The sequence below is a fragment of the Bacidia gigantensis genome, assembly GCF_019456465.1.
Source record: "Bacidia gigantensis strain McMullin 20006 chromosome Unknown scaffold_268, whole genome shotgun sequence".
NCBI classification, from domain to species: Eukaryota; Fungi; Ascomycota; class Lecanoromycetes; order Lecanorales; family Ramalinaceae; genus Bacidia; species Bacidia gigantensis.
The window spans coordinates 442,129-457,465 of NW_025408614.1; the positions used below are offsets into that span (position 1 = coordinate 442,129).

The 15,337-nt window shown below is 49.8% G+C and overlaps 4 protein-coding genes across 4 annotated transcripts; 2 read left to right on the forward strand and 2 right to left on the reverse strand.

The window, feature by feature from the left end:
* Positions 1-78: 78 nt before the first annotated feature.
* On the reverse strand, positions 79-1,790 carry KY384_008946 (uncharacterized protein; the record flags this gene model as incomplete). The annotated part of the gene is made up of 2 exons (XM_044817432.1): positions 79-1,104; positions 1,167-1,790. 2 exons carry the CDS (start codon positions 1,788-1,790, stop codon positions 79-81), a joined length of 1,650 nt encoding a protein of 549 aa, XP_044664585.1.
* Positions 1,791-4,580: 2,790 nt separating this feature from the next.
* Positions 4,581-5,246, forward strand: KY384_008947 (uncharacterized protein; the record flags this gene model as incomplete). The annotated part of the gene is made up of 2 exons (XM_044817433.1): positions 4,581-4,763; positions 5,133-5,246. 2 exons carry the CDS (start codon positions 4,581-4,583, stop codon positions 5,244-5,246), a joined length of 297 nt encoding a protein of 98 aa, XP_044664586.1.
* Positions 5,247-8,981: 3,735 nt separating this feature from the next.
* On the forward strand, positions 8,982-12,239 carry KY384_008948 (uncharacterized protein; the record flags this gene model as incomplete). Its single annotated transcript, XM_044817434.1, has 2 exons — positions 8,982-10,496; positions 10,809-12,239. The coding sequence occupies 2 exons, from the start codon at positions 8,982-8,984 to the stop codon at positions 12,237-12,239; spliced, it is 2,946 nt and encodes a 981-aa protein (XP_044664587.1).
* A 320-nt stretch (positions 12,240-12,559) lies between these two features.
* On the reverse strand, positions 12,560-15,088 carry KY384_008949 (uncharacterized protein; the record flags this gene model as incomplete). The annotated part of the gene is made up of 1 exon (XM_044817435.1): positions 12,560-15,088. The coding sequence occupies one exon, from the start codon at positions 15,086-15,088 to the stop codon at positions 12,560-12,562; it is 2,529 nt and encodes an 842-aa protein (XP_044664588.1).
* Between the last annotated feature and the right edge of the window lie 249 nt (positions 15,089-15,337).

The window sequence follows — 15,337 nt, forward strand, 5'->3', positions numbered from 1 at the left end:
GACTTCTGGATTCCTTCTGTATCTGAACTCAATACTGCCCTGAGACTCTTTTGATATTAAGGCCTATAGAATCCACGCTCACCGCGCCAGCCGCCTGATCGTATTTAGTGTCCATACAGGCTGACCGTCTTCATCTTGCGCTTGCAAAAGATAAGTCCAAGGATGGTATAATCGTCCCCGATAACTGAACGCATACGGTGCATTTCGGTGCCTCTCGTAGCCACTTTCGAGCTTTCCGATACGGATGATCTCCGAATCTGGTGCAGACCCCTCCGCGGGCAGGTCTTTCGAGAATCTAGGATACTGTTTTTCGAGCTCCGCAACAGTGGCTTTGCGCGACTTCTTACACCTCGAACTCTGACTTTGGCTCTGGGAAGTGGAAGGCTGCGAGGTTTCAGATCGATGCTCTTGGGTTTGCTCGGTGAAGGCGGATGTATCGGCAATTATGTCTGCAAGGCTATCGGAGTCGTTGAAAAGGTTCTGAAGGATTTCACGGGTCTCATGCTGGAATTGGTGCTTTTCAGGGCCATCGAGAGAATTCAATTTGTCTGTGACGTATTTTTTGAACGCTTTACGTGGCGTCGGCGCGTTCTCGTCCTCGTAAACTTGTCTTTTGCGCTTCATAGAATCGCTTGTACCACACTGTCCGTCTACAACATCAACTGATAACCTTGTTTGCAAATTGCTATCTGTCGTTCCGTTCAGACCAGCAACTTCAGTGATGGCATCATGACTGTTGTTTGCATCATCTGAAAGATCGATATAAGGTATGCAATCTAAGTCATCCTTGCACCATTGAGACATAGTGACCAGGGTGGGATTAGCAAAGCAATCGGCTGATTTTGTGATAGCGTCCTTTCTTGATGCGTCATATCTCGCGTCCTTTACGGCTATTTGCTTTGGATCTAGTCCCCGATAATGCTTGAATAGTCGAGTCGGTTCAATGTGTTGGCCATAGAATTCTGGCGGTGGTATGCTGGATATGGCACGTACCTGCCGGTCTAGTTGTGCATAATTCGTCGCTCGATTCACGCTTCGTGAGTGCAAAGACAATGTGGATGCTTGAGGCATAGAGTCGTAGACGACGGGTTCCTCGCTCAAAGTCTACGACGTTCTTAGTACAGTGAATTTGGAAGACTTAGATTACAAATCTGGGTCATGCTCACAATTTTGGTCAAATGGGATGGTGCTGTAGGCAGAGTTGTTGGGATTGGCGCTATCTCATGCAGCATCCTGAACCTTCCCTTTAAGGTTTGTCGAGGTTTCAATTCCACATCCTCCGATTCAGGGGAGCCGCAGGAGGAGACACTCAGATCCAGTTCAGGATTAGAGATCGACGTCGTGGTAATGGAATATTCCATTGTGTTATCATCAGAATTGGGGCGAGACATAGACCCGACGCCTGAAGTAGAAGGAGATATACTAGTGAATCCGCGCGAAGGGGTGTAGTCAGAGCTATTCTCTTGTGAGTGTAGCCTGAGATAGGGGGATAAGCAAAAGCCGTTGGAACCTAATGACGGCGAAGTCGCATCTGACATGGAAATGGATGGGCAGTCAATAGATAGTGACGGTGTTGCAGGACCACCTTCAATTGAGGGCAGAATCTTGACAGCCCGAATGGGACCGCGCCTTTGGTCTGGAAGTACGTCACTTGATTCCGATTCCGTGGGAGAAACGAAGTCCGAATTGCCTAATCCATCCGAAGACGATGATGATATCCTGACCTCAAGCAGTCGCTGTTCCCCGGCTTTGAAGGGTGGCAGTGCCGCATTATGGCAAGGATGGTCCATTAAGGTGGCTTCGAGTTGCAGCAATACTAGCAGGCAAGCAAGCTATGATCCATCGTCAGCAAGTCTCGGCTATCAAGAATATGAAGACGTACGAACGGGGAAACAGTAAGCACACTACTAAACCCATGGATACGCCAGCCGGCGAGGAAGCAAGCAATTGGTGCAAGCAAGCTGCGAAGGTGCCCGTTTATTCTAATCTAAGGCTCGAGACGCGACGCGTCGTTTCGACCCTAATTTAGTTTGTCTTCATCACAGAATGGTGGAGCTTGGTGGGGTCGGACGTGTTAGGTCGAACGTGTTAGGTCGAACGTACAATTTGGCTATATTTGACACAATTGTAAGGTTGCTTGGCAAATTTCATTAATCGAGAACGATCGGTAGCACGTCATACGTATGAGGCAGACCCCACGGTATGGAGCATACACGATTGCTGATCTGGTGGACATTTGGTGCACATGATTTTGTAAATTCCATGAAGCCCGGCTCAGAGCTTCTAAGATGGTGAGTGAATTAGAAACTGTGAAATAGGGGTCTTGCAACGTGAACCGGCGGTGAGCGCTTATTCGAGGCGTTGCTAATGCTATGCTCATTCAGGCTGTTATATTGTTGCTGAGGTTATTTCACTTCAATCGTATCTTGCGTATGAACACAGCATCAAGACAGTGTTTTCAGAGAGCCATGAGATTTGCCACAGAAAGGGCCTACACAGCACGGATGAATTCCTGTTGTCTCACACAAAGCATTTCTCCACTTGCCTCAAATCCTGCATGAGGCAGTGTAGGTTGTGATACAAAATCAAATATCGAAAATCTAACAGCCAACCGAGGGTATCAAAAGCACAAAACCTCCTGGTGACCCGCCCAGATGCAGGGAATGTTGCCTTATGTTTGATTAATACGATCCATCACACGCCACTTCACAAGCCTAGAGGAGCCAGTCGACGGAGCAGTGTATCAGTAGTGTCCACTGTCGACTCTCTTTTTGCTTCTCTCTTTAACATTGGCACCCTTAGTCCTGGCTTTGTAACTCTGTAATTGCCGAGAAATCCGGATGCGCTCGGACTGGGAAACTCATCGTCCCTTTCTACCGCTCTGGGCACCGGCATATTTCCCGAGCGTCTCTTCTTCCTTCTGCGTGTGGGGCCAGCGCTGCCTCCCATGGTCGTCGGATGTAATTCTCGCCTGTGTTTGTGGAATTGGTTATTGGATGGAAAGACTGTTCGACAGTGTGCGCATCTTCGCGGCTTGGGACGATGACTCCATGCTTGTGCTGGTCGCGAACGAATGGGTTCTGGTATCTCCTCTGGCGTTCCTACAATCCTGTCCAGCCACGCGCAGGAGGGGCCCCCAGGCCTGGCCACCCCCTCTTGGTGTCGCACGATCGGATCGTCCGTTGCTTTCCAGTCTTCGACCGACAGCTTGCAACAAAAGCAAGTGACTTCGTCTGTCGCTTTATTGCTGTAAAAGAACCCTGCTGCTGCTACATCGATGGGCCGCGGCTTGATGGCAAGTGGCCAAGTGTGAAATGACGAGAGTCGCTCGACTAGTGAGCTCATGTAGCTTGAATTAACGACAGAGCAAGATGGTGAGCCAACGAGGTGCCTGTCAAATGGGTCGTCGCCTTCTTTCCATGACGGAAGTCGGACACTGCAATTGAAGCATGTTACTTCGTCCGTATCCCAATTGCTATGAAAGAAGCCTAGAAAGTTCAGCGGATGCTCATCAAATGGCTTCCAACGAGTGTTGGAACTGAGCTTACCAGCCGCCGCCATGACTTGCGGTCTAAGGAAGAGGCCATGAGGCCAATTCGTGAATGACTCCAGACGATCTTCGAAGACCTCAAATGAGCTTTCCATGTGTGACTCTTGGATTGTAAAAAAGAACGGTGATGGCGTTCGAATAGATACCCATGTAATCGGACGAGACTGAGCTTTTCAAGACGGATTCGAAGGTAATGCTTTCGCGTGTTGTCCGAAAGACGCGTCTCGAGGAAGTCGAACTTAAGATAAGGAAAAGTGCCAAGGGATCAGCTCCGGGGATGAACCTAGAACTAGTTCTAGTGCGGGGAAAAGGGGGCGACCAAGTGGGACGGCAGTTTGCTCCGGCTCTCCTCATCTCCCCTACATCCTATAACCTTGCCCCTTCGAATCTATGGAGGCCCAGGTGTTCATGTTGTGAGTGCAAGAATCGAGCCTCTGACAATCTTGCCAGCCCCTGCAGCCGCTCATAAATCATCAATTCACTTAATCGACCCCTACTTTCACGCTTGAGTAGTGGAAAGCACGCTGCATCCCATTGCTATGAAGAGCTTTTAGCGAGACCAATTTTGGCAGGTAAGGGTAATTGAACAAGGAGAATGCGAATCGATGCAATGAGTACAATTTGTCTCATATTTAAGTCGGACACTATATCTTTCATTCCTCAATATTGCTCAATTGAGATTCCTGAAACTCGTCTACAATCTGGTTTGCAAGTGAGCCTCAACCCTAATCAACAATGATTTCACCTGGTCTCAACATGATTTCGAGCCTCAAAAGTTGCTATTTAGACGGTGATCGAGATCGTGCCCGGCCCACCAAACGCTCCGTCTGTACCGATACTTGCCCCAAATTGCATCGCCACTCCGACAGTCCCACCGCAGGATTGAATGATCTGGTTGCAGAGATCTTTCGCCTTCTGGCCGCTGCCGCTCCAGTTGGTGTTCTGCTGAGTGAGGAACACAGTGATCTGAGAATTCGTAGGCGACTGAGCAAGAAGCGTGGTGGTCCCAGTCAGGGTGATGTGGGCTGGGATGGCATCGCAAGCTCTAGCTGCATCTGCGGTGTTGAAAGAATTCTTGTCGATATTGCATTGGGCAACCGCGCGCGGTTCAAGAGGTGATGAGGAGGCGAGAAGGGGTAGGATCGCAACAAGGGCGGTAGAGAATCTGACCATTTCGATGGATTGTGCCGGGATGCTATTGTACGGGGACTTGGTTTGTACGAATTATGTGGTATGTCCAGCTCAAGTCTCTTGAATAGTAAGTGTTCTCTGATGCTTGTCGATGAAAAGAATCAGACGCAGCCTACTGACTGCACTTTATAGGCAATATTTACCGCACTAACGTAACTTCCAGTCGACCGAGCATGGTATCTCTTGAGCCAATGCTGCGATTGCCAACAGACACCCAAGTAAGTGTAATTGCTGACATGCAGAAACCTTGAGTCACCACTAAAGTAGTCCATAGTACCATACCCCAGCTCTCCAAGGGTACAGAAATTGCCACTAGGAGTCTCTTGAATCTGAACACTAATCTCACAACCATCGTAAGGGGCCGAGTATGATCACATCTGACGGACGACAGCACCAAAAAAACGTGGTTGGAGACAAGGCGACTAAGACAAATGGCCCCGATCTTGATGATGTGGAGGCCACGTGGTACACGTGTGCATGCAGATGTACAAATCTGCATGACTGATGAACCTTGGATGGTAGCGGTCCACAACGATGATTGGAGCATTTTGTTGATGTACATGCCGAAATACCGCTAAGGACGCAAGACACTGCGTTCTCGAAGCTTCGGGCCAGCGCTAATGCACTGAGCAAGGAACCACAACGGGGATGGAAGAAACCTAATACTCTCTTGATATGACAGGCCTCTATATGCTGGCTTCTCTATGGAGTATGCAGTAAGACTTTAGCCTGTTGCCCCCCACTAAAGTCGAAGAAAGGAGCATAATGCGCGGAGATACCTAGCAATCGCATCGAACGGATCGAAACGAAAAGACCCGCTGTGCAGAAACGGTTGCACTACTAGACACCAATGCTACAAAGGTTGCGTTCAACCATTGCGACCCTGACAGGCATACAAACCCTTCTAGGCTGGCTACAACACCTCGCTTCGCCTTAAGCCTGGGGGGCTTTCGTAATACACGAACAATGCACGCAGTTGACTAAGTCGCAAGCGTTGTTGTAATCAGCCACCTTTCAAATCATGCTATTAGCGATACAACAATCAGACGAGGAAGGGAAGGCTTGCAGTCCTCAACGGGCTAAATGGACGCCACTTTGCAAGAAATAGACAATTCTGCCGAATCCAACAGCCTCGTCCCTTCTTGAGCTCGCTTTCTGTACGTGGCCACAGCGTAACGAATGCCGAAGCCGCGTGTCCCAGATGACACCATTACCTTGAAGCTCGTAATTAATCTTTCGTAAACCAACTTTCCACGAAAATGCTGACAGCTTTCCAATCTCAAGCTTCGCTCTCCGACGGTCCATATCACTTACTGGTACCTATGAGATGGCCATCTGCCACGTCGATCGATATTTCAGTCAGATTGAGCACGGACACTGCCATCGTAGGCAGCTCTAGTTCTCAGTGGCGTCGTCATCGCCTTGCTCTTCATTACCTCAAGCTATTTTTACACGGCTGAGCAAGTCAGCAGAAGTTGAAAAAGTTCAGCCCTTCAATTCGGGAGTAGTGCCAATCGTTACTGACCACATTATGGGAGCACGCACACCGACCCTTCGCGAAGACCTGAAAGGCACGAGGATACCATTTCACGGGCGACATCGTCCAATGAAAGACTCACATCTAGATCAACAGTTAGACGTGGAGCTGCTGTAACGCTCGCAGAAAAGACTAGTTGCAGTACGGTACGAGATGAGTGCTATGAAGAAAAATTTCCATGGCTCCTGAAGATATTCTGCTTCATAATCAGGAAGTGAGATCCAAGACCTCACGGCCCAAGGCAGCTTCTCCTCCCAGAAGTGGTCAAACGAATGTAACGCTACGGATTCAACGCTTAGACAGTCCCAGGGTTGACTTGCTCCAAGACCCAGAATTCCGTGCAGAACTAGCCCAAAAGGGCAATAATGAATCATAGTGACATTGAAAACCTTTGATGGCATTCATCAGCTTTTCTCCCCCGATGCCAGCTCCGGCACTTCGGGCCTACTACGATCTTCTTCGCTTGCGGCGCCATCCTTCAACAGTGATTGAAGATACTTGCGCCTCACAAGTTTTCTAAAATATAGCGGCACTGGCTACACTCGCAGTGTCTGGACATGGTCGTTTCGCTCTAACAGGAACAATTGGATTCATGAACGAGATACTGAGCCAACATTGAATATGAGGCGAATGTCTATATTTCCTTAATAGTTATCTGACCAAACGCCAGAGCTCAACTTATGTGTAGCAGGTTGTTGTCGGCTCTCTGAACCATAAATATCTCAACGTCCAGACACTTGTGAGATTGCTTCGACAAGTCTATATCTATTTTATCAGTCATTCAACACTAGGTTCAACGTAGGCTCGTATCAGCAACAAAACTTGCAAAAATTGAAGACAATCCGCACGGTGTTATCGTTCTACTACTCTGGCAATCATGCGAAAGATGTACCCAAATCAAAGAGTCTTTGCTGATGAGAAGGTCAAATTACATCAAAGAGGCGATTCTTTTCTACGAATGAGTCTCAATTCTTGTACTGCGAATCTGTGGTGAAGAGGGCACACACCCTCAAGCTATGAATGTCAGCCTTGCAGAATGATTGGGACAATATCAGGCCTAGTAAAAGGGGCGGAGACATCGGAGCGTGGAACGCTTCATGCTCAGCGCTTGGGCTAACTGCGGATTCCCAGCAGCCGCTTCGCATGAAAACTGATATTTAGGTGAAGCAAGTTGATCCATGTCTTGCCACTTCGTGAGCCGAATGGCGTATTTTCAGACGCTCGAGGTACCTGACCCTCCCTCTAACCCAAGCCATCCTTCCTAATGCGTCCAGCCAGATAATATTGAGCGAGAATCAGGCCATGTGCGGGCACTAGGACCGCCCCTGACATGTCATATGTCAATCATGATTTTGGTTATCTATTTCGCGAGAGGATTGCCGGAGCATGGGCTCCACTCCTTGAAGGTGGGGTGTCTTCCCACGGCATTGGCCCATAGAAAGCGATACGAGGTTAGCCTGCATGATGCAGGCTGCAAGCTACCGCCCATCACCCCATCGAGACGGAATGGGTAATTGATTCACGCTAGCTGCTTGATCATGACGAGGTGTGGCATCCCCCATCTACGTTGCACTGTGGTGGGCTATCTCTTGAGCCAAATGACATTCCCCTTAAGAAACAATCTGGACATTTTATTCTCCATTTGTGTTTTGATGTGGAGACGGATTCTCTGAACACGAATTCTGCTTGTGAAAAATGTTCAAGAAGGCAGACATGAAGACCTTCCTTGCCTCGATCACCTTGGCCCTCCTCTGCCTGACAGTCTCCTCGAACAAAAGCCCGGCGCCCTCCCCACTTCGCCCTCGCTAAGCAGGGGAAGAGGGAATTCAGTATTTCATTCTTACCAGCTACAGCCAAACCGGAGCCCCCTACCCAACGCTGAACATTTCCGTGCCTGAAGATGGTGTGACGCGATTCTACGGTGCGAACCCCACCCGTCGCTCTGCCCCTCACACACACATCCAGGACTGACCCCATCCTCACCGCCTAGACTCTCCCCTGATCATCTACGAGATCTCGCCCGCCGACCTCGATACTTCCACAGATCCCCCGACCTACAGCTACAGCTTCACGGTAGACCCCAATTGCGACTTCGTCTTCGCCGACTGCACATTCTGGCCGATCCGCGGAAACGGGCTTGACGTCATCCCGGCAAGACTGGTGAGTGTAACATGCTACACGTATGACAGAGGGGGTTACGGTCCGGGTGGAGGCGGCGGTCGACCAATTCCAGGGTGTACGCCAGAGCCTCCACCGCCGACGAGCACGTTTTATGGGACGGGCACGGCAACGGGAACGTTCTATCCGACTGCCTCAGGAACACCAGGGGTGGTGGTCAGGAGGGTTGACGGTGGATATAGGAGGAGCAGTCGGTATGAGAAGCCGGTGCTTAAGGGGAGGGGAGTTAGGGGCCAGGAGTGGGAATAAGATAGATGAGATGAGCGGGATACTTAAAAAGTCGCCGAAGTTGTCGGGGTAGCTATGTGGATGCCCTGCCGAGGGGTGCGTCGCTTGCTCCGGAATCGAGTTTTCAACCACTTCAGAGTGATAGTCTAGAGCAGTGCCACATGACATTCAATCGCCGACTGGCGATTTTCCCCCAAAACGTATCCAAGCTTTGTTTGCTTGGCGGAAAACACGCGCTAGCATGTGATTTGACGCGCTCTCCGGTACCTCAGTCTTCACTGGCCCCTTAGGCGTAGAATGACATTTTCTACCACCGCAGGCGATCTGCAAACCCATGCCAGGCTCCCTGAGCCAGTTGCGGCTGCTCAATGGCCACATCTGGAGTGGGAAAACCCTGTCAAGGCCATTGAGCATGCCAGGACTCTCCAAAAAGACTTTACCAAGGTCCATCAATTCATTAAAATCAGCAGGGAAGCACTGGCATTGAATGACAATCGGTCCGAAAAGAAGACTGCTGCGCATAAGAGGAAACGTGATATTCCCAGACACCTCTTCGATACGCTATACAAGTCATACAATGAATTGAAGGAGAAGCTGGAGGACGATCATGAGAGAGGTCCCAGACCCAGTAAAAGAGCGCGCCGAGCAGAGCCCACCTCGAATCAGGAGTCGATCCTATCTGACTCAACAGCTTCCGAGCACCATTCAGATTCATCTCCTCAGCCTGCGTTGATTGATAATGGAATTCTGGCAGGGCCGGCTGACGAAGGAGTACGAGATGCTCATGATCCATCGACCCAACAAAATGGAGTGGGCAAGATGCCAGAGATTCCTGTCAAAGATACTCGAAACGTTACGCCTAGATCACCATCAGCGTGTGACGGGACCGTCGTCGGCGAAAGCATTTCAAAAGATGGGGAAACGCTGCTTCCAAGCTTCACTCGACCTCAACATAACCTTTGCTCTCGAGACTGCTCTTCGTCCAATGCCTCCAATCAAGCGCAAGACAGTGACGCACAGCCAGAGCTACACACTGTTCAACAACAAACGAAGGAAAAATTCAGCGAGAATAACAATGTTCAGCCACCTGGCGCGATATCTACGCAGACTACGACATCTTGCAAGATTCCAGACCACAGTGACAGTACAAAAGCCAAAAACTTACCTCCTGCGAGTCTTAATCCCGGTCCTCCACTCGCCGCGATGTCAATGGACACCTCGGAGCATCAACTCGTGCTATCTACTGCCCCTCATCAGAAGCAACTAAATCTGGATATCCCAACCTTACGTCAGGTGGTAATTGACTCGTATTGGGACCAGCAAAACTTTAGCCTGGAGTTTCTCAAAAGCATGTCCATCGGCACCATTGAGTACCTACAGGATGGTGATATTCGTGTCCAAATGATCTCCTCGGATGGAGCTAAAGTAAAGAAGCTCGATTGTGCACCCAATGGGCGCTCTTGCTGGAGCCGAAGTCTTTGCCATCACATATCATTGAAAGTCAATACATTCTTGATAGTTGAGATTGTCACGCTGGGACAATCGGAAAGCCGCTGTGAAGACTGGCCTATTCTCAGGCAAGAATTATTTGATGCAAATACTGGCCGAATTGCCACACTCTGCCAACCGGATGATTTCGCCGGTTTTTATTGGAAGACTGACGACACACCCTCGACAGAATCTTCCCGATTAGGATTCGAACTCTCCACTTTTCGACTAGCAGCAGAATTTCTGACCAAAGGTATCAAATGGAATGGCCTGATTAGGAGCTGCCAACAAGACCCACAAAGATTATTCATGCCACAATGCCGAGTGTGTCAGCATTGGTCGCACGACTGGCGACACTGTCAACTTCCCCAAATATGCGGCTATTGCGGCGGTGGCCATGAGCTAGCAATTTGTTCCCAGGCAAGCTCTGGCGAGAAACCCCGATGTGCTCATTGTAATGCATGCCATAAAGCTAAGAATTGTCACACCTTTCGGAAGGAGGCTAGGCGTCTTTTAGTTAAAAATCATAGTGAACAAGATTTGGGCAATCGTCTGTCGCTGGCGCGGTGGAGTAAGATGGTTCCACTGCAAGTCAGAAACAGCGCGGCTTATCACAAACTAAAATGTATATCCAAGGGTGAAGTTGATGCCTTCGTCAACAGCGCACTCTCCAAAAATCTGCAGTCTACCTGGCAAATTTTCAGACACAGTGGTACAGACGGTGTGTATTTTCGAGGCTCGGAGGATCTTGAAGTAAACGTTGTATGGTATGAGGAAAATGCGGAGCCTTTCTTCAGTCCTAAGCAGGAATGTGGCTCTGCACTCGAGCAGATACTAACACAAGAGCTGACACAATATAAGATTTTGATGATCAATGTTAGACTTGCAGACTGTAATTTGTGGAATGATGCCCAAAGACGAGCTACAATACAGGAGCTCGAGAAAGACAATATGTCACGCAGCGGTCTGGATTGTGCGACGATCCTTGACGCCAGATACGGTAAGAATGCAACTCGAGGGCATGGAAGGACAATGGCCTCACCAATCCTAAGTCTCCTTAGCGTCGCGCAGGCAAACAAGGCTATAAGACAAGGTCTTACATACAGAGATAAGAAATACAATTGCCGTCGCTATGGGCTTGACTCTCGATTCAAGGTTCCCCACGGGTGCACCGACACGGCTAAGAAGGAGGAACTACGCCGACTGAGGAATCTTGATGAATACTTTCCGGAAGAACAACCGCAATCAGCGGATAGCAGTCGAGCTGAACTTCATTTACCCGCAAACAATCCTAGCGGCACACCGGCACATCCAAGCGATGATAGCTGTGCGTCCGAATCCGAAGATAGTGACAGCGGCAGATCGGCACGTTCAAGAGACGACAGCTTTGCCTCCAGGTCTGAAGAAAGAGACGACTTTGCCAGTAGCATTTCTGACCCCAGCTGTCTCTCCACGGACTCTGAGATAGAACCTTATGCAAAGCCGCTGGAGCATTCGAAACCACGCCCACTCCCTCGGGCCATCGATAGACCTGGTATCGCCGCTAGTCCTGCACCAGTGACCAACCGGGCGGTATCTCCCTCTACTCAAGGGCGAGAGAATCCACCACCACGCCCACTACCTCGAGCAGTCGAGAGACCTGCTGATATCTTCTCCATTCCTTCACCTGTGACCAATCGGGCGGTATCTGCCTCTTTCACTGGACGAGAGTACCCAAAATCGCGCCCAGTACCTCGAGCAGTTGAGAGACCTGATGTCAATGCCGTCCCCGCGCCCGTCAACAATCAAGAGGTATTCTCTTCTGTCAAATTCGAAGAAAATGTTCAAAATGGCCATAGTCCAGAAGCTCCTGCTAATAGTTTTGCTGGAGCGGCTCATTCTGCTCCCGCTCATCAAGGTAACCAGCAAGATTGCTCCACGGTGAAAATGGAGGAGGAACAAAAATCTAGACTTGAAATTCAGGAGGCGCGTTCGGTCATTATGCCCGTTCGCCGACATCGCAGAGGAGAATCTCCGTATCGATTCGTCACTCCCGTGGAAGAGGACAGAAGCAACCCTGCCGCATAAATGATGGGTCTGACGCGTCGCGTGGCAGGGGAGAGGCTGAAAGAAAATCGATAGGATGAATTATTTTGCCTGGAGTAGAATGACTTTCTCCGGAACATATCTCAAGTTCAAAAGTTTGCGACTTTGCATTGCCTCGGACTTAATTCGATGGTGTGGCGACACTGATTCTGCCGACCTAGTGCTGGGAGGCGATTTAAGCGTATGTTTGTGGTAAATTTTTTCGTCAGTAGCAATACTGCAACTTGAAATCAGTGAATGTATAATAATATTCAATTCTATTCAACTTCTACCCAAAGGGTGGCTCCTCCACCGCGCTCTTCCTACATGATATTTACAATTACAATACTCAACGAGAATCCCACGGCGTCCACCCGTCTGAGCTGAAGCCTCTTCGCTCCGCTATCTCTACTCGTCGAGCCAGTAGAATGGATTTGTGTTGCTCCTGCAAGCTCTTCGGTTCCTGTGTCTTTCCGTGTGTCTGCTGATGACAGACCTTTCATAGAGACGATTGAACCAGTCGAATTTGCGGCATCATTCGATGCCAACCCTGAAATCGCCGGGCCTAGTCCCGATATCGACGCCAGCGAGATCGTATTGTTACCCACAACCAATGCATCAGCCCCAAGCGAGACAGCAGTTCCATGAATGGTCGCCGCCGAACCACCATTTGTGATTTTAGTCCTAGAAATAGAGAGCCCCCCATGCCCATCCGCGGTAATAGTCTCGCCGGCAACAATAAACACAGAAGACTGCCCCAGCACCGGACCATTCGTGATCAAAGGATGAGCATAGGCATACGTAGCTGATCCAACCACCAGACCGTCCGTAGCAAGCGATACACGCGTCCCCTGAGCGTCTGTGATGGCGGGTCCACCAACAGAGATAGTCTGTCCATCTATAGAGATTACATTCGCTCCTAATGGCTTAAAGGTCTCGCCGGCCAGGGTAGTGTCGGCGGATGAGGTCGGCAGAGCTATGGTTTGGCTGCCTATTACGAGACCAGAAGAGCCGAGGGAGACTCGTGTACCGGAGATTGTGACGGCCGGGCCATTAGCGGTTATGGGTGTGCCTGAGATTGAGTAGATTGCTGGTGTAATGGGACCATTTGTTGGATCAGTGGCGGGTGGGAAGAGAGGGATAGTTTGAGAGCCTACGATTAGACCAGAGGAATCGATACTGATGCGCATGCCCGAGATGGTGATTGCAGGACCGTTGGCTGAGACTTGCTGACCAGCGACTGAGTAGACTAGAGGTGCATCTGGGTTTGTTGATGGCGCATCAGGGCCAGGTGTGGGTAGAGGAATCGCATTGGAGCCGATTTGAATGGCCGTCTTTCCAAGAGATATGGGCGTTCCATCGACTGTGATTGGGGCTGCGTTGGGTACGATAGTCTGACCGGCAACGACAGCGGAAGCAGCGTTGCCGACGATTGCTTGGTTACCTACGGTTGCAAGTGTCACTTTAGGTGATTCGGGAGCTACGGATCCGTTTTCTAATAGTTTATTTGCACCTGCTTGAGCGTCTGAAGCAATCTCCACCGCTTGTGATTGCCCAGGATGATCCTTTTCACCAGTATTACCACCTGCAGGGGATTGTTGTGAAGTGATGGGGCTGAAGGTGAGCGGTCCTGCTGAGAAGGTCAGACCTTCAATGATGACTGGAGGAGGAGCTTCATCCAAAGTTTTCCCAGGAGGGTCTAACGTCAAGCCGTTAGCAACTAATGGAGGGTCCGTCTGCACAACAGCGACTTGAGGGACTTTGACGGCTGATTTGCCGACATGAATCGATCCGTCAGACACCGCAACCATTGACCCTCCGATTTCTGTAGGAGCAGCATTAGGAGCGATTGTCTGACCAGCGAATATCACGGGCGCATCCACAGATCTTGTCATCGGCGTATGCATAGAAGCAGGTAAAGTGGCAACTGCTGGTTGTCTAGCGGGTTGTGGATTTGGTGCTGCAATAGGAGAATCCTGCTTAGACGTCTTGATTTCGTCGTCTGGTACCTGTGGTGATCCTGCCCAAATTTGCTGAGTGTGTATGGGCTCAGCAGGCTGATTGGGTTGATTCAGTGGAAAAGGGTTGTTCTCGGCCTTGTCTACTGTCGGCGGAGATTCACGAGCCAATGGAGCAGGGGTGCCTTCAGCTTTAGATTGAGTGGGTGGAGGAGGGACTATGCTTATTGGTTGCGATGAGGTTGTATCAGAAACCACGTTTGGGTCTTTGACCAGCTGTCCAACACCTGGCCCAGGCTTTGGTTTTTCCACTGCCGCTTGAGCATTCACCGTGGCATCGGCCTCCTCTGGGGACAAGGAGATCAGTGAAGTGGCTGGATATTTCTCATTTGCCGGCCTAATGGCAGGATGTAGCGGATTCCAATGTTCCCCTCCGACTACGCTACTTTGAGGTATCAGTACCTCGGGCCCCGCAAGATCACACGCATTCCAGATAATTACTGTTTGCGTCGAATGATTTGAAGTCAGCGTCGATAAAGAATGGAGCAGTCTCGACCCAGACGAGGTACCGGTGGATTGAGGGCCATTAATTGTTTTCGTCCTCAAACATTCATGAGCACGAGAGTGGTTTGTCTGAGACGCGATAGAGACCGATGCGTGGGCCGGACTCGTCGATAAAATTTTGCTGTAAATCGATAGCGGAGTGGGTGATGGCAGGAGTGAGCCATCATTGGTGTTGTTCCTATTGAAAGGCTTCGTTGTGGGGTTGTTATGAGTTGCAATGGCCGTAGTCAAAGAACTGAACGCGGTTATATAATACAGGCCTTCAGCAAGTTGCAAGGTGGCGAGAAGAGCAGGAAGTAAAGCGAAAGTCAAAGGACAAGTGGTCCGCATATTAAAGAAAGTATAGGCAGCCACAAGCCAACAAGATTAGCTAGCAAACTTAGTCGATGTTGCTCAAACCATGGTATGAGAAAATGTAAGATACTTCTACAGTACTTGTGACTAGGTAGCATCAAGGCAACCTCTCCTCTTCTCAAAGACTTAAAGAACATGATACTAGAAACGCACGCGTATAGGAGTGGTAGATCCCGCAATACGAGACGTCTTCGAGCAGAGGAGTGACGAAAAGCCATACCAAGG